Source organism: Berghia stephanieae, chromosome 3, assembly GCF_034508935.2.
Source record: "Berghia stephanieae isolate SIO BIC M18660-M18661 chromosome 3, UCSD_Bste_1.3, whole genome shotgun sequence".
Classification (NCBI taxonomy): Eukaryota; Metazoa; Mollusca; class Gastropoda; order Nudibranchia; family Aeolidiidae; genus Berghia; species Berghia stephanieae.
Genome location: NC_088362.1, coordinates 55076184 through 55098683, shown reverse-complemented (window position 1 = coordinate 55098683; position 22500 = coordinate 55076184). Strand labels below are relative to the sequence as shown.

At 36.3% G+C, this 22500-nt stretch overlaps 1 protein-coding gene across 3 annotated transcripts in view; it reads left to right on the top strand.

The window, feature by feature from the left end:
- The window catches only part of LOC144968031 (uncharacterized), a 98407-nt gene that overhangs the window by 47052 nt on the left and 28855 nt on the right, over positions 1-22500 (top strand). For all 3 annotated transcript variants that reach the window (XR_013644500.1, XR_013644501.1, XM_078905985.1), the window contains one exon: positions 1-6. This exon is cut by the window's left edge and continues 161 nt beyond it. Coding sequence is in view for 1 of the 3 variants with exons in the window: in XM_078905985.1 (XP_078762111.1) it covers positions 1-6 (6 nt within the window). In the remaining 2 variants the exon portion in view is untranslated. The remainder of the gene's footprint in view (positions 7-22500) is intronic.

The window sequence follows — 22500 nt, the reverse complement described above, 5'->3', positions numbered from 1 at the left end:
GATGAGGTGAGTTCCGTACATTTTTTTTTTTTTTTGCTTAGCCTCTCCTTCCTCTTAATAGGTTTTATTTTTTTTTTTGTGAGTCTTTATTACTGACAGATTCGATACTTCTTGCTAGTTTTGACCATTGGGTTTAGTGCCGATGGTCCCGATAGCTCAGGGCTTGAGCACGTCCCTTTTAAGCTAAGGTACCGGATTCAATCAATCCCGGGTGTAGCCGAGATTTTTTTCGGAACCCTGGTCTCTTCTCCCTCCCCGTCTCTCTCTCTCTCTCTCTCTCTCTCTCTCTCTCTCTCTCTCTCTCTCTCTCTCTCTCTCTCTTTCTCTCTCTCTCTTTCTCTCTCTCTCTCTCTCTCTCTCTCTCTCTCTCTCTCTCTCTCTCTCTCTCTCTTCTCTCTCTCTCATTATATATATATACATACATACATACATACATACATACATACATACATACATACATACATACATACATACACACACATTAATAACGCATGCCCATAACATATCTCAGGTAGAAATAATATCATTATACGCATGTCTAAATCATAATTATACCTTATCAGGACACTCCTTTCCTTATCAAATTAACAATGCGTATAATAATGAGGATGGCGATTATAAAGAAGGTCCTATTCCAGCTTTCCAGATTATTATTATTATTATTATTATTATTATTATTATTATTATTATTATTATTATTATTATTATTATTATTATTTATATTGTATCAGCAGAAGAATTACATAATATATGTACGTTCTCTGCAACGTTCAGCGTGCAGTAGAGCGGAGTCTGTGGCGTCCATTTTTGAGCTGTGAAACTCTTGATTGATACATTTTGAACCGACAAATCCCGTCCCGTCGACTATTGATAGTATGCGCTTGCTAATAAACTCACAACATTGTCATCCGGAAGAATAACGGACCAACACAGAAAACTATGTGTAACCTTGAACGTTTCATGGATAAACCATCAGATAAAATGTATTGTTCTTGGAAATTCTAGGAACTCTGGGTAATTATTCAAAACTGCCGTTCCTTCGCTCTAGGATATCTTTGGTTATCCAGATAAATTTCTGTCTCAGCTTCAGCCTCAGCACATACCAGTCTTGATATCTATAATAATTATATGTAACAGTAACGATAATACCTTATGGTTCCACCTCTTATTTGAGGAACACAATGAGCTGGTGTTTATTTCCCTCCTGGAAATGCCGTTAAGGTATACGAGGGCAATAAATATATACTTAATTACTACTCGGGGGTTTGTGATCTTTGCCTATTTAATGAGAGGGCTATGATTACTCTGGTCTTAACGATACCCGTAGGTAACATTAAATTTTCTGGGGCAGGGGTTAACAATGAAAGCGTGATCAATGGCTAAACATGTTATATTATTCATTTTACCGATACTCTACTGTATGTGATTTATAACATTCATACACATTTAATTTTTCGTTCCATTTAGCAATTTCGGGTTTTATTCGTACGTAATGTCACTTTAAAAGCCTTCTTCTTCTTCTTCTTCTTCTTCTTCTTCTTCTTCTTCTTCTTCTTCTTCTTCTTCTTCTTCTTCTTCTTCTTCTTCTTCTTCTTCTTCTTCTTCTTCTTCTTCTTCTTCTTCTTCTCCTCCTCCTCCTTTTTTTTGTGTGATTTCTATTTTTACTTTAATGACTAGTGGAAAATAGCAAATTGGATAAAACGAACTCTAACGATAACTGAACACATATTGTAATTAACCATCATATTATTTATAACAATTGCATTGCATCCATCAGTCCGTCAGAGCCATAAGGCCCATGGGGCTGGATTTTATACCGGTTTCTATAGCGTTAAACGGACAATAGCAATTGCTTGTTTACCGTTTGGATGAGACGGTAGTCTATACAAAACGTACTTTCGGCCAGATCTAGCTACTCAGTCACTGCTGGGTGATAGAAAAAGAAATCTCGACTTGAATTCAATCCCAGTCCCTTTGCATATGAAGCGAGTGCTTTATCAGCTAAGCTATTCGGGAACCCCATTTTAAAAAATTACATAGCTTGCGGGATTAATATTTTAAGAGATATTTATAGGTCAATTAAAATTGATAAAATGCTAAGACCTGGTTTATTACTTGTATAAATAGTTTTCTTTATAAACACAAAATGAGCAATAATATAATATTAATATTAGAAAAGAAGTTTGGGTAAAAAAAGGGGTTTGGGGGGGGGGATGGCTGGAAGGATCTAAAAACAATCTCATAATATTGCATTCAAGTAATAAGGGTAATAGAAAGAAAGACTATTTATTATTCGTTGATCAAAAGAAACATAGAATAAGTAATAGTTTAAGCAAATTTAAATGGTAAATTCTTTATTTATTTATCATACCCCGTGCTTTTCAATTAAGTCGGTAAACATGATCTACTCCCCTCCCCCCCCCCCTTCTGCCTCTTCCTCTATATCAATACCCTTTCTTCATATTTGTTTCTATCTCTACTCTTTTACTACATATTCTTTTACGCGTTATTTATTAATACCTTTGTAAAAAAATCACTTCTACTTCTCTGTCAACGTCAACTATCTGATTGGCCGGACAAAAGCTCAGGTGTCTTATACTGACATTTATATGTATCCTCTCTCTCTCTCTCTCTCTCTCTCTCTCTCTCTCTCTTATATATATATATATATATATATATATATATATATATATATATATATATATATCTTTCTCTCTTTCTATCTATTACTCTCTCTCTCTCTCTCTCTCTCTCTTTTCCCCTCTTTGTCTGGGCCTCTCTCTCTCTCTCTCTCTCTCTTTCTTTCTCTCTCCTTCTCTCTCTCTTTCTTTCTCTCTCTCTCTCTCTCTCTCTCTCTCTCTCTCTCTCTCTCTGAAACTATTCATTATACTATCAAAGCGCATTACTACATTTCCGTACTCTATGACCTGATCAAAATCTACAAGATTTTTCCGCACTACTTTGATGGAAACAATTTACTCCAATGTTGACATACACCTAGCAATATAATGTTTGGCATTCTTGCAACCCACAAATCTCAAAATGGAAAACTAAATTGATCTCAAATTTCTATCCCTAGCCGTTTTCAAAATACGAGCTGCGTATTTTCCCTCCTAACTTCTGAAAATTTAGAACAGTACTAGCAGTTAAATATATCCTACAAAAATAACAAAGCACTACACCAAAAATGTAACGAAACACCAATCTCTCTTCAAATACTTAACGCCAGGTGGATCCTGTTTGGACACATCCTGAGACGAGATCATGAAATACCAGCAAATAAAGCTATGTCATTATACTTCACCAATTGGGGACACAAACACAATGGACGCCCAGTCACCTCATTGCCAATAACACTCAACAACGATCTAAAAAAAAAAAATACTAAACATAAACCCCAGTTTAACATCAACTAGAAATAGATCCCAACAACATAGAGACATAGCATCAAACAGACAGGAAAAATTGGAGATTCCTCTGCACAGAAAATATGAAGGCCGCTGAGGCTGCAAAGTCGGTCAACTACTGTGCCAGCGGATAGCTTTGAGTCAGTAAGTCAATTTAGGGGGGAAAATATGATCAAATAGTAATGCTTTTGGCTTATGAGATGTACATCGAATTTTTCCAATTTTACTGTGGGCTTTCTGTTTCTTTCTATCGTTAAAAAATAATTAGATAGGGCCACAAAGACCATACTATCCCGAATACCCGATGTTTATGATTTTGTCACCCCGTTATAGATAGTAATTACAGAAAACGGATAAATACCTGTATCATTTGTGTAAGGTAATACCTTCATTTTAATCCCCTTCTGGAATACGAGATACAAATATCCCAGAGCTGAATAGTGTCTCGTCAGAGACGCATTTATCTATGAACACGGATTCGTTCTTGCGATGTTTCAAAGCTCATTCAGGCGGGGTTCGGTTTTTCTGTAACCAGACATTATTCCTCACCGTTTTTTACCAAGGGACCAGTAACAGCTAATGATTCGGCCTTCCAATGAAACTCGGATCGCATCGCTTTTACCACTCTAGGTTAAAAAGATGTTACTTTTGCAGTTTATTATTATAAATTACAAAATCCGTGACAGGAAAAGAAGAGCTTACCATTCACTAACTCCTCTTTGAAAAATTCCGCTAAAAGTTCAAATCGACGTTTGCAATAATCTCCTTAACAAAGAATATAAAGAAGAAGAAGAAACTGAAGAAGAAGAAACAACAACAACAACAACAACAATCAACAAATAGAAGCCAGTCTACACTTATTACCAGTCAAGTAAAAATAAAGTATGATTGGTTGTAAAGAAATTTATTCCCACTTTGAAAGGCTTTGAACCTACGTGCACATATTTACATGTCTGACAACCGCACACGATTATGGGCTTGATGTAGCATTGTTGTAATGGACAATATTTTGCGTTGGTTTGGCAGTATTGCCATTACAACGTATACAACAATGAGCCCATAAACATTTTGAGTTATCAGACCTGCGAATAAGTACACGTCGGTTTGAACGAGGGAAGGAGTACAAACCATCATTTTTTCCATTGCATGAAATGTGATCCAGATGTTTATAGTTGCCTGTGGTCAGATTGATAAAATCCACAACACAGAGACGCTATCAATATCCTTTCTTCATAATAATATTTTATCTTTCCTCTTTTATTACCCATTCTTTTACGCGCTATTTATACCTTGGGGGAAAAATCGCCTTTACCTCCCAGTCAACTATCTGATTGGCCGGACCATCAGTGCTCAGGTGTCTTGTTAACCAGGTAATAACTGGCGTACTATGGAAAGACACATGTTTCAAAATTTGACCAGAAAACTCTACCTGCCTTCAAATATCGATCGATTCGTGAAGTCCCAGGTTTGAGACGTTTGACCTTGTTGAGGGTAATTTAAATCGATCGATATTTGAAGGTGGAGTTTTCTGGCCAAATTTTTAAATACGTGTCTTTCCAGAATACGTACCTGGTTAGTGACTTTTGTAATGATATGCTAAACATTTGTGACGAGGGCGTGTAACATTTATTTTATAGGGTTATCGCGATTTTCTCATAATCTTGTTCAATTTCTTTTTTCTTTTTGTTCGCTAATATATGTGTGTGCTAGTATGTTTATACGAGAGAGAGAGAGAGAGAGAGAGAGAGAGAGAGAGAGAGAGAGAGAGAGAGAGAGAGAGAGTGAGAGATTGTGTGTTTAATAATTTTTTAAATCAATATTTTAGAACAACAAAAAAAATTTTTTAATGGAATTTCCTCAAAGTCAGAAGACTGGGACATAATGATATAAATAATATAAATTATGCGCTCTTTTCTACCCTTACTCTGTCTTTCCACGCTCCATGATTCTTGACTTTCACATAATAAGTCTAGATACGGTAACCGCTCGACCATCGCAATCCCAATTTCTTTATCATGAAATCAGCGTCGGCACCTGTTCATTAAATTAGATAAAAGCGTCCCAAATTAAACGCATTCTTTCAATCCATTTCTTCTTCTTCTTTTTCTTTTTTTTTTTAACACCTTAAATCCAAAACGATCTATTACATTATATGAAAGAAAAGTTGCAATGAAAAGCATATCTGGTTGTGATCTCTGTAAAGGTTGACTACAATCAACCAACCCATCTATCTAGCATTGTTAAGAAAACACGAATAAATAAATGGATGAAAGGATCAGGCGGTGGCTCCGTGAGAAAAATAACCTTGTCATTATACAGACCTGCTTACTTGAAAGTTTTAAGATTCGTAATTTTTAGGAAACAAAAATTGTAATCGTCAATTTACCCTCACAGTGATTAAATGATAGTTCAAAGTCCTTTAAATTATTCATTCTGTCATTAACTTTCATTTTCAATAAGTTTTAATTACTTAAGAGATGCTCATGAAGTTTTGAAATTGGAGCAAAAATTCGTAATTATACCATTTTTTCGTAAAAATAGACAGCGTGGCTCAGCGGTACGTACTGTCTTTGCTTCACACCCGAAAAGTACCGAGTTCGATCACCCGCCGCTGCACTATGCGGCCTTGAGCTAATCACCTCGCCCCAGCTCAATTTTCGGCACTGCACTGCGGCTGGGAATTTTATGTTTTAATTATTTTTTAAAGAATCTGCATTATAGAGTAAAATGTCATTGGATCGTTATGGACACACGCCTATTGGAATGAATGAAGCAAAATACACAACACATACATTCATTTAACAAGACTCAGTGTAGTTTAGCCAAGACTTGGTTTGCTTTTTCAAACCTTTAGCTAGCGTTTAATAGTTGTATATTTTCCTCCTCCGTCTTCCAACCAATCTTACTTTCATTCTAAACTGAAGGATTTTTTTTCTCTTCAAAATGTCACCGGGTGTTGTGTTGCAGGTAAATGTCATTTGAATAGTAACAATGCTGTGTCGTGTGTGGTAAGGGTGCCCCCCTTCATTCGCGGGTAAATTCGGTTTGTCTGATATGTAGATGATAATGCTTTCTATTATTAAGTAAGAAAATATTTAACTGATACTCAGTTGTACCATTGTGGTTTGTGATATGACACTCGAACTCTGCCTGGACTAGGGATCAAACCCCCGACCTCCCGATTCCCGGTCGAAGCCGGCTGATGTTTTGGGATGATTTTTTTCTGTTTTATCTGACACTGTTTCATACACACCTTTGAAGATTTGTATCTTACACCAGTGCCTGCTCCCTAATTTATAACTTTGGCTTGGACACCTGATTTTTTTTTGAAAATCAATAGAAATTGAACATATTATGAGGTTAATTTTTTTTAAGATAGCTTACTTCTTCTAAATACAATACTCGTCGCATTCTAGCCCGCCAAATTTGAGCACGATCTGCAATTCGACACGCTGGAGCTAGGTGACCAAGTTTTATTTACATATTAAGTCGATACTCCCATGAGTATCGGATTTCGACACGCTTTTTGTTTTTGGCTGCTTTTGAGAGCGTTCAACAATCCGGCGAACATTGTACTACTGTCCAATTGTCGTCTGTGACCTTGTTGTTTTCATTCATTTGTCGCGACGGTAAATTAAAAATTCAGTAATGTAGCAGAAATATTATGCAAAGAAAGAACCTTCAGGTATTCATGTTTTACAAACGAGAGATGTTTACAACTGATAAGTACGAGGCCGAAATTGCAAGTCACCATTGTCGTCCTGTTGTTTCCCCTCGAGTGCAGACATCATCTCTCAACGGATCACAGACCGCTTTCTTGCGCTGAATTTGATTTAACCAGTGAAATGCCGTGTTCTGGAAAAAAATCGTGTTTAAGAATTTGGCCAGAAAACACGTCCTTCAAATATCGATCGATTTAAATTAAATGACCCTCATCTTGGCAAAAAAAAAAAAAACCCTCTCAAACGTTGAACTAAAGAAGACTTTGCAAAGTCCCAATAAGTTTGAGATGTTTTGTCAAGACGAGGGTCATTTAAGTCGATCGATTTTTGAAGGACACGTTTTCTGGCCAAATTTTTAAATACGTGTTTTTTCCAGAGTGCGACTGTTAATTGGTTAAGACAGCGTATTGTAATTCTCTTATCTATACTAATCGTGGAATGTGGAAAAAAAAGAATTCTATGTGAATAACTTGAAATTTGACTAGTCGCGTCTTTTGAGCGTACAGGTGATAGAGATCATTGGGAGCGTATTTGCTCGTCTATCACCGTTATATCATAATTAAGAAGAAAAGAAAAAGAAAGAAAATCGCGACAGCGATAATTCATTGAACAAGTTATAAGGTAATTTATCACCAAACTGAGCCGGTAGTATAAAGATACAGCGTAATATGTTTAAATGCTTATATTATTATATATCAGTTTATACGAGCATTTGATGAGATCATTTCCACCTCATACTTTATAAAGCTTTATTTATAAAGCTTTATTTACGTCCCCAACAAGCCATATGGAATTAATTTACCATTTAAAAAAAAGAGCTTTTATATAGAGCAATATCCACTAAACGTGCTCTGAGCGCTTTACAAGGGGTCTCTAACCAACAGCAACACTTAACAGGACAAGACACGACGCCTGTAAGGCGATATTACAATTTTGATCGGACAGTGACAACGCTGTTAACGACCAGATACTCATTTTACACCTGAGTACCGTGGGAGAATGTGAGTAAAGGGTTTTCCCCCAGGACCTTCCGATCCAAAGTCAAGTGTCATATCACTAGACCACATGGTCGCACATTTCGTAGAGTACAAGTCGTATGTATGCTTCCCTCTTCTTTTAAAAAAAATTGTGTTTTTTCTTTTCTTTTTTTTTTCCAATTTCAATTTCAATTTTAAAGATAGAAATGGCGCTTTTACAATATACCCGTCGCTGCCAATGTAAGGTACTGTGAGTAAAATGCCTTATCCACTGAGACACTGCCGTGGTAAGACTTTTGCGAGCATTAAGCGTGTGTGTTTGTGTGTGTGTGTGTGTGCGCGCGCGCGCGCGATTATTACAGTAAAGCATATGACCGTTTTCCATCAATTTATATAAATCACAACTAAGCGAATGAATAAACGTCCTACAAAACAAATGTTAATAGATATGTTTTTCATATACATCCATACACACATACATACAAACCTGCGACCAATCGAGGGGACGGACGCCTTCAGAATGCCGTTTTCATTGATGTGACAAGATCACAACTTGGAAATGATTAAGTATCCACCCTCTCTTTTGAAATGGACAACCCTTGGGGCCATTACCAAGACTGGCATACAGTCCCGTCGTTCTCCTCCCCATTTCTGTACAAATTTCCCATAATATTTAACCAGTTAACTGCCGGACTCTGGAAAAACATATTTTAAAAATTTTGGCCAGAAAAATTGTCCTTCAAATATCGATCGATTTAAATGACCCTCACCTTGGCAAAAACTCTCAAACATGGGGTTTAAGGAAGTCTTCTCGATGTCCCGGGTTTGAGAGTTTTTGCTAGGATGGGGGGTCATTTAAATCGATCGATATATGAAGGACGAGTTTTCTGGCCAAATTTTTAAATACGTGTCTCTTCAAAGTACGGCTGTTAACTGGTTACCCGATAGCCAACCCTACACATCGTACAAAATGTCTCAGTTTTTTGGGTACCAAATAAATACAGGACATATACTTAAAATATTATTATTATATCGGTATTGATAATATTGAATTTCATACATAAATCAAAATCCGATAGAAGAGCTGTTATGACTTATCTAACCTTTTAACGGCGAGATTAGGTCTTACTCTAATTGACATTAAATATTTTTGTTATTAAGCGGAGTTTTTAGAAGCCTTTTTCTTTCTTTTAAAAGACACAGTGTTGCAATACGAAGTCATATGTTGAGTTGTGTAAATATATTGAAACTCTTACTTTACACTATCGAAAACAGTCAATGTACGGTCTATAAATTGGAGTAAATAGTAATTTATTCTTTCAAAATGTCGGCACCGAGGTGGAGATCTATGATGGTCTATCGACCCAGTTTACCATTGATTTCTTCAGTCTTCATGTTTTACTTTCTAGTCGTATTAACTTGTTACACATTGATGGTCCTATGAAGTTCAGTCTTATACTGCGGACGTTGAGAGCTTTTATTTAGATGTTAATGAACCACGAACGTTATGAATGTTTTGATATCTTGTAGGACTATTCTTCCCATGTCTACCTATGAATGCTTCGAGGGTAAAAAGGCGACAATGCCTGCTTGAAAATATCGAGATTCGGCGATGTTCAACAGGCCAGTCGTCCGTCGTAAGATTGTCTCTTCTTGAGTGTTTGATCATATTATCCCGAGGCAGCTCTTGTAAATGGGGAAAATTTGATTCTTGTGAATGTAAAATGACTATGTTTATTTGTATGTTTATAAAGGTGTGGTTTTTTTTTTTTTTGGTAGTTGTTCGTGGGCTATACAGCCCCTATTGTATAGATGTACTAAGCGCTATCTTTTGATAAACTCCGAAAGATGAGTTCGTTCCTCAGAGACAATCCATTACCTCTTGTTTTCAACTCCGGTTAAATCGTGTTTGGCCATTCATAACCGTGAAAAAAGGAAGAATACGAGTAGAAATGCTCGAGTGTCAATGGGGGATAAAGTTCATTGAATTAGTAAGATTACTATGCTTTGGGGTGGGGGAGGGGGGGGGGGGGTGTATGCTATGGAAAAGTTAGTACAAAACTATTTGAACCATCAACCGTCCTAATGAAAACTTCCAGAGCGTGACTTTTTATGAATTGAACCCAAAGTAAGTTATGAAAAATACGTCCAATTTACTTTTGAAGACACATAAATAAATGTAAATAAACTATCAAAATAAATGTACAGCAGTTTAAATAGATCCCAAGCACCTTACCTTAAATTATGAATTCAATGACGTGAACATAATATTTGCAATAGATACAAGTGGTTTTCAATCTTTATTTTGCTTTTTAAACATTTTTAAAAAGCGAATTTATTGTACGGAAAAGGCTCAAGGATTTTTTTCACCTTTCTCTTATAAGCTCCTACACACACACACACACACACGCACAACTCACCAGAAAACATCCCATATTGCCAAATTTTGGAACTATGGATAAAATGAAACAGACGGAAACTTATAATAAGTATTCACAATTCCTGAAATCTTCCATTAAAGACTAGCAGAAAACCGTAGTTTGAATCTTAAATAGATTACAATGCTCAACGTTTTATTTAATGCCATATCTGACTTGTACTTTTTTGTCTTTGATTTGCTGTTACCTCACCTCTTTATCCACGGTTCTATTGATGCCATGCGTTTTGATAGAATATTCACAACATCCGACAGCCAGATTAAACATGCCAGCGCCAACGCACAAAATTGTGTGTAGGTAACCTCTAACGCGTATTGCCTGATTGATAGAATTAAATGAGAGTTAAGTTAGTTATCCCAACCAAGCTGTCTAATAATAATAATAATAATAATAATAATAATAATAATAATAATAATAATAATAATAATAATAATAATAATAATAATAATGATGATGATGATGATGATGATGATGATAATAATAATAATCATAATCATGACCTGAGTCAATTTCGTTCCTTCAGTCGTCTTTGGGCACTTGTTTACCAAGCAACGGAATGTTGGTTTTATAATCTAATGACAGTGAATTACGAATTACATCACATGTATGTTGTGTACCCTGTGACATGCAGCCCCGTGTCATACCAGTGATTATTACTATACAGAGATGAAAGCATTAAGCTCGACCATGATAATCGTTGTTGTTTATGAATAATATGTAATTTATATTATTATGACAGTATTCTGATATAATATGACCCTGACCCTCTGGGACCGTTCACCTTATACATACTTTCATGCTTTTTTCTTTAAAATTATAGGGTTATTGTTCCACGATTAGAGATCACAAAAATCTTCGTGTAAATATTTGCCGGTCTGAAAACCGAACGCAATTATTTTGGGCTTAATTTAACATTGTTGTTTGGACGATAATATGCGTTGGTTTGAGCGCGGTTTCCCTTACGACAATGCCCATAACAATTTAGGTTATAACACCTGCAAATAAGTAGACGTTGACAAATTCCCCCCCCCCCCCCCCTTTCCCGACTCCCAAGCCTTCATTATTTTTCCAGTGATGTTTCGTTCATATCCAATTATGTAAAAGAAGGAATGTTTTGTTTTGTTTTGGATGGTGGCATTTGACCTCCCATCGGGGTCCGGGTGGGCAATTCTTGCTGTGTCATACTATGTCTCTTCCAATACATTTTTAATTATATACCCCCCCCCCCCTCCTTTTTTTTTTTTTTTTTGTTTTTTTTTTTTTTTTGTAGCGATCGGTGTTTTTAGGTAATAAATCATTTTTTAAAGTCATAACACAACCAATCCGGGCTTTGAGAATCGTGATTTCTGTTTCAAAAATGTTTGTTGCTTCGTTTACATTGGCATGGAATAAATGTGGTGTTTTCCTCTAAATGTTTGTTTATTTTCCGTTGATTTGAGTACATTCAGACGATCGTTTCGTTTTTTGTTCTATTCAAGACACCTCTGATTAATCAGTAGAATTCAAATTAAGAGATTTGGGATGCACCCTCAAAGCCGCTCTCACAAACATAGCTGAGTTTTTTACGAACAATAGAATGAACGGAGTTGATATCCCAGTGCTCTTTGTTATTGTTTTAAGACCGCCATTTGTGTGACTAGTTCTCATTAGATTCTCTCAATCAAGACAATACATCTTCAAGGATGCACATAGGTTTGTGTTTTCTGGTGGGTGGAATTGGTGAATATTTTACTTAAACGCGCGGCTGTGGTCTTGTGGCATGACACTCGCTTTCGGATCGGAAGGTTCTGGGTTCGAGCCTCGCTCGGCGCATAGTTGAGTCCTTGGAAAAGGCTCTTTACTCACATTCTCAGGTGTACAGTGAGTACCTAGCCGGTAACAGCGTTGTCTCTGTCCGAAAAAATTGTAATATCGTCTAACAGGCTCCATGTCTCGTTCTGCATGTTACGTGCTGCTTTGAACACGTTCAGTGGATATTGCGTTATGTAAAAAGCTCGTTAAAAAAACAAACCGCATACCAATGTGCAATACCCGTGTAGATCGCTTAGTTTCGCAGTCACTGCCATTGTTTGTTGAATCTTGACTTTTCGGACAGTCCGAATTATTTAAAGGACAAGTGGTGTGCTTATGTATTATGTATGAGAAAGTGAAATAACAGGGTCACCAGATCGATATTATGACCTCTTTTGCCCCCTCCCCCTCCCCCTCCCCTTCCCCCCTTACCGCACATATCTATTCAACTCTCCATCAGATAAGTTTATTGTCAATAATTTGTAAAAAGTGGCAACATATTGCGGCTAACGATAAATACCTCAACTCATCCGTGCTTATTGGATTTGTGACTTATTTCATAGTTGTTATTATTATAAACACACCATGGTATCAATAGAGATGTTGCAATTGTAAAAACGGTTTTTGTTTATTCATCTTAACAACGCCACTACCACATTATTATCTCATTCGTTAGTGTTTCGTTTTGTTTTTGATAAAGGGGAAACCCGAAACGTCTTTTTAAAATCTATTTTAGTATATTAAATTGAAATTTACATTCAATTTCACATTGTTATTTATTTCTTCGAGCTCCGAGCAGCAACATTTGCACAAACCATGGTTTATGAAGGCGTTTTATCGTTGAAAATTGCATTTTTAGGCATGACATCGCATAATTTCAAAAAGTTCACTTTTCAAAGAGATGATTTCTGTCGTATAATACATATTTTATTTTCGTGTGTAGTCATCGTATTTTTTTTTTTTTTTTTGGTGGGCGGAAATCAGTCCCGATTGACATCTCTATACTTGGAATCAGTGAGGTAAACATGGATATAAATTTGATGATTGTGTTGTTTAATTTGTTCTTAAAGATTGCATGTTTGGGACTACAAATTTCAAAGACTTGACCATTTCAGAGAAATGGCATATCCTATATCATAATATAATTTAGTTTAATTTTTTTTAAAAAGCATTTTATTTGCAAAGCCTGGAGCTTTTACTTCTTGTCGGATGGACTTCAAATTTTGCATAGAAAGTCCCAGGTTTGAGAGATTTTGTCAAGATGAGGATCATTTTTATCGATCGATATTTGAAGGACGGGTTTTCTGGCCAAAACATTTAAATAGGCCCTAGACGGTCTACGTGTTTTTTGGTTGTTTTTTTTTCCAAAGTACGACAGCACGTATGACCAATGTTCGGTGGTTCCAAGTCTCTTGTCCATCCATCAATTCTGGGATAACCGTGATCAAGTCACCTCGCCCTAGCCCAATTCGCGGCGCTGCACTGAGGCTGACGCCTATTTTTTTCTTTCCAGTTTTCCCTTGGAATAGACCCTAGAGACAAAATTCCCCTTTGGGATGAATAAAGGTAGTTTTATTTTTTATTTTTTTTTTATTTTTAAACATAAAAAATCTGATGAATCACTGCTTTCTACAAAATTTCGCGTCTAGTTTGCGAAGAAGTCCTCATATTATGAAACGTCCCATTCAACAATCACTGTCTTCAATTTTTTTTGGGTTTTTTCTTTTTTCTTTTTCATCGCTTCACAATAAATAATAAAAATTGACAACGCAACTCAATAAAAAGATGACTTGTATTGTTTTTTATGAGGCACCCTGTCGCGTTCAAGTGGCAACTGACAGCATAGCGTGACTTGTCCGTTCTAACAAGTATTAATTTGATGTTGTCAGAATGCAGAAGATTAATTATTGCCTCTCTTGCCAACGACAATGCCCCCCTCCCCCACCAGACACACACACACACACACACACACACACACACACACACAGATACACACACATGTGATAGAAACGATTTGTAATACGCACGCAACATCAAAACTATGTTTGACGCAAAAGATAGTCCCAGTTTTAAACTTTAAACTTGAGCTTTTATATAGTGCAATATCCACTAAACGTCCTCAAAGCGCTTTACAAATGGTTGATAGCCAATAATAATAATAATAATAATAATAATAATAATAATAATAATAATAATAATAATAATGATGATGATAATAACAAAAATATAATCTGTATTCTGTATAATATTATTGTCTATACTATATCTGATTATTATGGTATATGCGGGTACCCCATTTATCACACTCGACACGAAGGCTGTGTGTATGGCCGATACAACTGTGACATACATCACCTCAATGGCCCTGGTCGAATAGGGCAATGGGGCCTATTCTTCTAGACGCCCCCTTGTAATGTAGGGATCACCGTGTCAAAGATTTAGTGTTACTTCTAACAATCCTGGTTTTATGTCCTTTCTATTGGAAATGTCCTAACTTTTTTTTCCTTCTGTTATACGAGTACTGACACTAGGATTAGCTTCGGCTTCACTTTTAAACATCTTGTAGTAGTAGTGGTAGTAGTGGCGGTGGTGGTAGTAGTGGTGGTGGTGGTGGTGGTGGTGGTGGTGGTAGTAGTAGTAGTAGTAGTAGTAGTAGTAGTAGTAGTAGTAGTAGTAGTAGTAGTAGTAGTAGTAGTAGCAGCAGCGCTGGTAGTAGTAGTGGTGGTGGTGGGGTAGTAGTAGTAGTAGTAGTAGTAGTAGTAGTAGTAGTAGTAGTAGTAGTAGTAGCAGCAGCAGCAACAGCAGCAGCAATAGTAGTAGTAGTAGTAGTAGTAGTAGTAGTAGTAGTAGTAGTAGTAGTAGTAGTAGTAGTAGTAGTAGTAGTATTAGTCGTAGTAGCAGTAGCAGTAGCAGCAGCAGCAGCAGTATTCGTGGAACTTCTGGAAGTCCCAGGTTTGAGAGTTTTTGGCAAGACGAGAGTAATCTTACTTGATCGATATTTGAAAGACGAGTTTTCGGGGCAACATTTTCTTTCTTTTTTTTTTTCAGAATAAGGCAAAGCAAGTAAGGGCTGTAACCGACGTGAGCACTTATTTTCAGGTCTGATAACCCAATCCCTTATGGGCTCATTGTAATGGAAGTCTCAAAAAATGACCCAAAATATTGTCCATTACAACAAAGTTAAACTAGGCCGACAAGTGGGTTCGGATTTCAGACCTGCATAGCCTATATGTACACGTCGGCTGTAACCTAAACCAGACACCACCAGCGTTTATATCTTGACAAACATCTTACCTTGTGGAAATAAACACGTCTCATTTTTTAAAACTATTATTTACAGTAACAATTTTTACTATTAATCTATTTTATTACAATTTATCACATTGTGTTTGTGCAAACCTTATCTATCTTCCTTAGATAAACCGAGTATAGATAGCTGTGGGTGCTCATTGTTTATGGAACTTTATCTCTGCATATTTATTTTTGCGGATCTATAGCCTCTTTTATAAATTATCAACAGACAAAAAAAAAAAAGGACTGTTGGTAGGATCCATGTATTAAAAGGGTTTAAGCTATCACTTGGGAGTTTTCATGTTGAATTTAAGCTTGGATCTTTAATGAAATGTATTTTCGATATCAATATTTTAAGATTGAAGGCGCCGTATTGGGTAGAAGTTTGGATTTGTTTGTATACGGACTTAATCCTTCAATGAATTCATATCTTAGAAAAGAGTCTGAGTAAATAGATCTTTTAGTTCATGTTTTAGTACATAAAACATAGCCGATAACTTGAGAGGCTTAGAGGGAGTATGGCATTAATTGTAACAAGTTTCACGAATTGTTTGACAGGCGGTAGGATTCTATTGCATTGTGATATATTACAGCAGACCTGCCTCCTATAAGGAAAAATTCGTAGAATTACGACATTTTGGCTCCAATTTCAGAAGTTCATGAGCATCTTTTAAGTCATTTTAACTTATTGAAAATTAAAGTTACTGCCAGGCTTCATAATTTCAAGGATTTTTGAAGTATTTGTGTTATTTAATCCTCGTGAGGGTAAATTATTGATCACTAAAGTTAATTTTAGAGACTGCAATTTTCGTCTCCAAAAACTTACGAATTTTTAAATTTTCAAATAGGCTGGTCTGATATACAGTAACTGGCATTGCCAATCCATTTTATCTTCTGAAGCTGCTGCCTTCGTGTGTGTGTGTGTGTGTGTGTGTGTGTGTGTGTGTGTGTGTTTGTGTGTGTTATGCATGTGCGTGTGTGCATTTGTGTGTTGGTAGGTCGTGTGCGTTGTCTGTGTGTGTGTGTGTGTATGTGTGTGTGCGCGTGCGTGTTTGTAACCTTATCAAGAGTTTAAGTGGAATATGAAAAAGTATCTACTGGCAAACAGGATTAAGTGTGAGTTGATCGCTAAAAATAGTAACCACCAACGTCTCCCGATTTTCGATTAGTTTATATCGGTTTTTGCGCGTCAACGGAATTTTTATGCGCTCACAATCAATTCTTGCCGGAAATAACCGGATGTAACTTTTCTTTTATTGTCTCAACAGCTAGAAATTTTCTTTGGGTCAATAAGTTCAAGCCGCAAGCAAAGTAATATTTTTTTTCTATCTTTCAAACGCCATGGCACAAAAATAAATTAGGTATACCATTTGTTTCTACTTTACAATTTGCACTGAAGTTCTTAAAATGGAGCTCTCGTATTATTAGCCAGATACCGACGTGTACATATATGCAGGTCTGACATCCGAACACACTTATGGGCCTAGTTTAACATTGTTGTAATGGACACTATTTTGCGTCGTTTTTCTTTTTTTTTGGAATTGGGTTATGAGACCTGCAAATAAGTGCACGTCGCTAGATATCCATGGATTAACGTAGGTCAGCGGTACGGTCTTTGCTTCGTACCCGAAAGGTACCGAGTTAGAATACCCGCTGTGCTGTGTAGCCTTGAGCAAATCGTCTCGCCCTAGCTCAGTTTGCGGTGCTGCGCTGCGGCTGACGCCTGGGTTATTTCAGACATCCCTTGGAATAGACCCTAAAGACAAATTTTCCCAAATGGGATTAATAGAGGGAATTTGTAAAGGCACGAGACATCCCCTTTTTCATTTTCGAATCTAATTTGTGTTACCATATTTCACTTTATGATAGAAATTTGTAGAATATTTAATACTTTAGTCATAGGCGTCAACTGGCTTACCAGCTTACAGCGTTACTCGGAAAACAAACCAAAACCAATAACAAACACCCCCCGCCCCCCCCCCCCCCCCACCCAAGATTTTTTTAAAAAATCACGTATTTGCAGATATACCCCTGGAAACTTTGGATATATTAAAATGAAAACGTTGTTGATCACACTGGTAGTAAAAGGACAACAAATACAAAAATATCGAGATAGAATAATTTTAAGAAAACATCAAGACTGCATTTGTTTAAATGACAAGTCTTCGAGTGATTTATTCTATTATTGACTCTTTTTTTTTTTTTTTTGAGAGGGGATGGGGGGTTATCATTGCAACGGTCGACATTGCATTCTGTTTATAAATGACGTTACTATTATTGACCTGACTTTATGTCCGTTCATTTCGCATGTGACAACCGCATATAAGTAATTTTCAACTGAATACGTTGAATGCCTTTTCATTTATATGTAATACCGCACCAAACCTTATTCCTATTCAGTCTTATGTCAACTTAGATTTCAATAACCCACAATCATGTCATTCATTTCTTATTGATTTTTATAAGCTTCTTCCTTAGCTGGTTGAGAAAAAAGGATAAATTAAAAGTGTTAAAATGAAAACAAACGAACCAATTTGATAACATTATTCTCCAACGTTTACCTAGATATATCTTACGATTAGGAAAAGAAATTCAAATAATGTTTACTGATACGCGCACACGGCTATCATAAATATACATTATAATATGTGGACCCGAAATCTTTTCAGAGAACGGTTTCGACGCCGGTAAATATTTATTAATAGAACGAAATTAATAGCTAGGTACACATTGGATTCCTTGTTTTAGAGGAATGTTAGGCGTGTGCATCAAATGTATGCATGTCGAGATGTGGATCGTTATTTAATGGCATTCTTGCGTCATAGTTTTGCGTTCTTAAAACTTGTTTTTTTAAATTAAAAAATTAAAATTTGAAAATAATAAAATCATTATTTATTAAATGTTTTTATATTGGGCAGTTATTATATGGTTGTGAATGTCGGACATTTGACAACAAATGTAAATAATGCGGCTGAAACACTAGAAAGTATTTATTTTCGAGCTATTGGTAACAAGACGAAGTATCCGGAGAGACATTCATATATCATGCTGGAAGTTACTGCTGATATTTTACTTTCATGTCACCTCCTCTTCTACCATGTTGCTGATACCGAAAGAGGTGCAAGGCTGGTGTGAGGGTCTAGTCTGAGCCATATTGAACGCAGACTACATGTTGATGCCCAACTATCCACAGAATACGGCTATGTGGTCTTGTGGTATGACACTTGCTTTCGGATCGGAAGATCCTGGGTTCGAGCCTCGCTCGGCGCATAGTTGAGTCCTTGGAGAAGGCTCTTTACTCACATTCCCTCACCGTACTCAGGTGTAAAATGAGTACCTGGCCGTTAAAAGCGTTGTCTCTGTCCGAAAAAATTGTAACATCGCCTAAACAGGCGTCATGTCCCATCCTAAATGTTAAATGTTGCTGTTGGCCACGATATATTGCAGTGATCGGACCATTTCCAACTCTTTCTTTTTTTTATTTTTCGTTTTTATTTTGTCCCATCCGCCGACCTCCGTTTTCTGAATTTGTTTGAAGTTTGTAGTTTTTATGATAAAAAATAGTAGTTACTGTCAGCTACATTATAGATTAACAATTTACACCCAGTAGTTTGAATAACACTTCAGATTCCTCCCTTGATTTCTGGCGTTTTATTTCAATAAATATGCTTTTGAAGTTCTAAAGTTGGATTCTTCGTCATTCCGCAAATTATGTTTTGTAGCAGTAGGCACGGCACGCCCGCTGGACGCCTATCTCGTGACTCCAAAGGACTGTGAAGAAGGACTTATTTCTGTTGCAATAATCTATGCTTTTGAGTAATGCATGGCTATGGTTAGCTTTTTAAAAAAATTAAAAAAAAGATTTATTCGAGTTGTAAAAGAAGGAGAAGCTGTCCAAGCACGCATGCTCCTAGATCTGTCTCTTCATTCGGGCTAGTGGCCATCGGTAAACAATGTCTCGAGTTATTTGAACTCCTCAATAACTGTAGTGTATAAGAAGTAATAATGGATCATTCAAAACAATTTTATGAAGACATTGGCTTAAAATATGATGTAGCCATATGAACAGAATGAATGATTAATTAATGCTCAAAAGAATGATTCACATTTAGACAATCTTCTGAATATTCAAAAATTTGACTAAGGGAATCTTGGACAAGAGTTAATATAGACGTCTAATATGAAAGGAGGGGAATGTCGAAAGATAGCTTCAAAAGAAGTTTAAATGGCAAGGAAAGGGATAAATTAGTTTAATCATAAGTAAACAGTGTACATCAGGAAACACACACTGTGTGTGTGGGTGGGTGTGTGGTTGTGTGTTGGTGTGTGTGTGTGTGTGTGTGTGGGATAAAGAGAGAGAGAGAGAGAGAGAGAGAGAGAGAGAGAGAGAGAGAGAGAGAGGGGGAGGGAGGGAGGGGGGGGGGGGGGCTGATACCCTTTTATGTCATCAAAGTATTAAAATGATTTTTCTCCCCTTTTGGTAAATACATTATGACTTTCTCCCCTTTCTACATACCCTTTTATGTCATCAAAGTATTAAAATGATTTTTCTCCCCTTTTGGTAAATACATTATGACTTTCTCCCCTTTCTACATACCGTAGAAAGTGAATGTCTACTCGGCACATGTTACATGTAGATGTGAGTCATCGATCGTGTTTTCATAGGGCAGGGGTCCAATGGCTTTACTTGTGTATATTGGACCAGCAGATCATTTCAGTTTTGATTTTTAGGGAGGAAGAATTAAATTGGCAGAATGTTATGAAGTTCAACACCTCAAAGCCCAGATTTGTTACAAAAAGGGGAAAATGACGAAAGTGGAATATTTGAAGGTAATCAAATATCGTATCCACCTCAATGAGAATCTGAGTAGCCAGACAGTTGGTGACTGTAATAAAAATTTCAGGATTATCCTTCCCTCTCCTGGCTTGATAAGTCTCCATAAGTTCAGCGAATGTTAAATTTGTTTGTCTTTTTAAAAAAAAAATTTTTTTTTTTGGGGGGGGGGGGGGGGGATGTGTGAAAATTATTGGGGAAAATGTGGAAAGTCTTTTAAAATGTTTGAGGTTGGTTGGCAAGTCTGGGTGTTGTCGATATTTTAGAATTTAAACACTTAAAAATTTTAGTCTAAAGTTAATTTCTGACAAAAGAAGAAGAAGTAAGAGTTGGACTCCCACCGTGATCCAAGAAAGAACGGTATCGTGCGGTATCTAAATTATGAGGGCAAATATGAAGATAAGGGAATCTATCTATGATATCATGGTCGTCCTCAGATCGGCGGGGCAAAGGCTCGGTGCTCTGGCAATCGTATTATGTTAAAAACCGCGTCCCTCAGCAAGGGGTGAACCATTTCCATTGTGAAATTTGTATGTCTCTGCACGGCTTCTTATCTCCTATAATTTAATTTTTTTCTACGTCTTCTCTCTCTACACTTTTTGTTTGTTTTATAATTCCATTTTTATGACGCGATACTGTTATAATATAATGTTTGTAATCATTGTCCTTTTGAAATGCCTGCAAACGTGTGATTGGATTAAGTTCTTCTGTTTCATTTCTTTTCATAAATTCTCGATGTTTACATAACCGAATACTATTTTATTTACACGCCCTTTGCAATAAAGTCATATTCTGTTCTTACATTTTGCTATTCAAGATTCATCGTTTGATGTCATTATCGATTTGTTCCATAGAGTCATGGTGACTCAAAATTGGTCTACATTTATATCCAGGGATTTTTATTTTTATGAGAACCAAATTTAATACCTAAAACAGAGGAAGTTGACATATTTTCTGTGGATCATAATGAAATTAACAAATGGGTGACACTTTTGCTTGTATTATGGCGATGAAATGTCTTGGGTTATTATTATTATTATTATTATTATTATTATTATTATTATTATTATTATTATTATTATTATTATTATTATTATTATTATTATTATTATTATTATTATTATACAGGGACGGGGAAGCGAAGTGTACATATAGACATCCGAACCCACTTATGAACCTACTTTAACATTGTTGTAATGGACAATATTTTGCGCCATTTTTAGAGATTTCCATTACAACAACGGGCCCTAATGAATTGGGTTATCAGACCTACAAATAAGTGCAAGTCGGACGGGGGTCATTAACCATAGTATAATTTTAAAGTCATCACCCAAAACGACTCGCTCATTTCTTTTCCCCAATAATAAACCAAACAGGGGAAAAAAATAAACTTTGGTTCATACTGCAATTTTAAAAATCACAAGTAGCAATCTTGCTTGCTGCCAAGAAGCTCATGAGATGATGAAATGGAGTTTTCAAACCTCCTTGAAAAAAAAAAAAAAAAGAAAGAGAGAGAGTGGGGGGGGGGGGGGTAAACAAACACACGGAGTTGTTCAATTCTTATGCAATTTCTCTCTCGACGTGTTGAAGACCCATTGAAACATTTATTTTTGATAATCAAATACAGCTGTATGGCCGTAAAGAGGTCTCTCTGGCGTCCGTCGTCCCGTGCTTTCGCAGAATCAGTCTTTGATGATATGATTTTTGGACACAATGTTTGTTGTATCTACTGTAGATAGAATTATCTTTCGTTTGTCAGGAAACTACACATACTAGATGACATCGATGATAAGGATAGACAAATTATAGAATTAAAAAACCTTTTATAATTGCAACCCATTACATCGTCCACCCACCCTGGGTTTGTTTTGTATAATGTTGCCTTTTCATACAATATGTAACGTCACAGATGGTGGCTTCGGATAACTCGATGCCGACCAAAATACATATGATTTGATAGTCAAGTTGGATGTTCTATAGATATATAGATACTATAGTTTTAATTGTTGATACTTGGATTTGAAGTGTGTTTTCATGGAA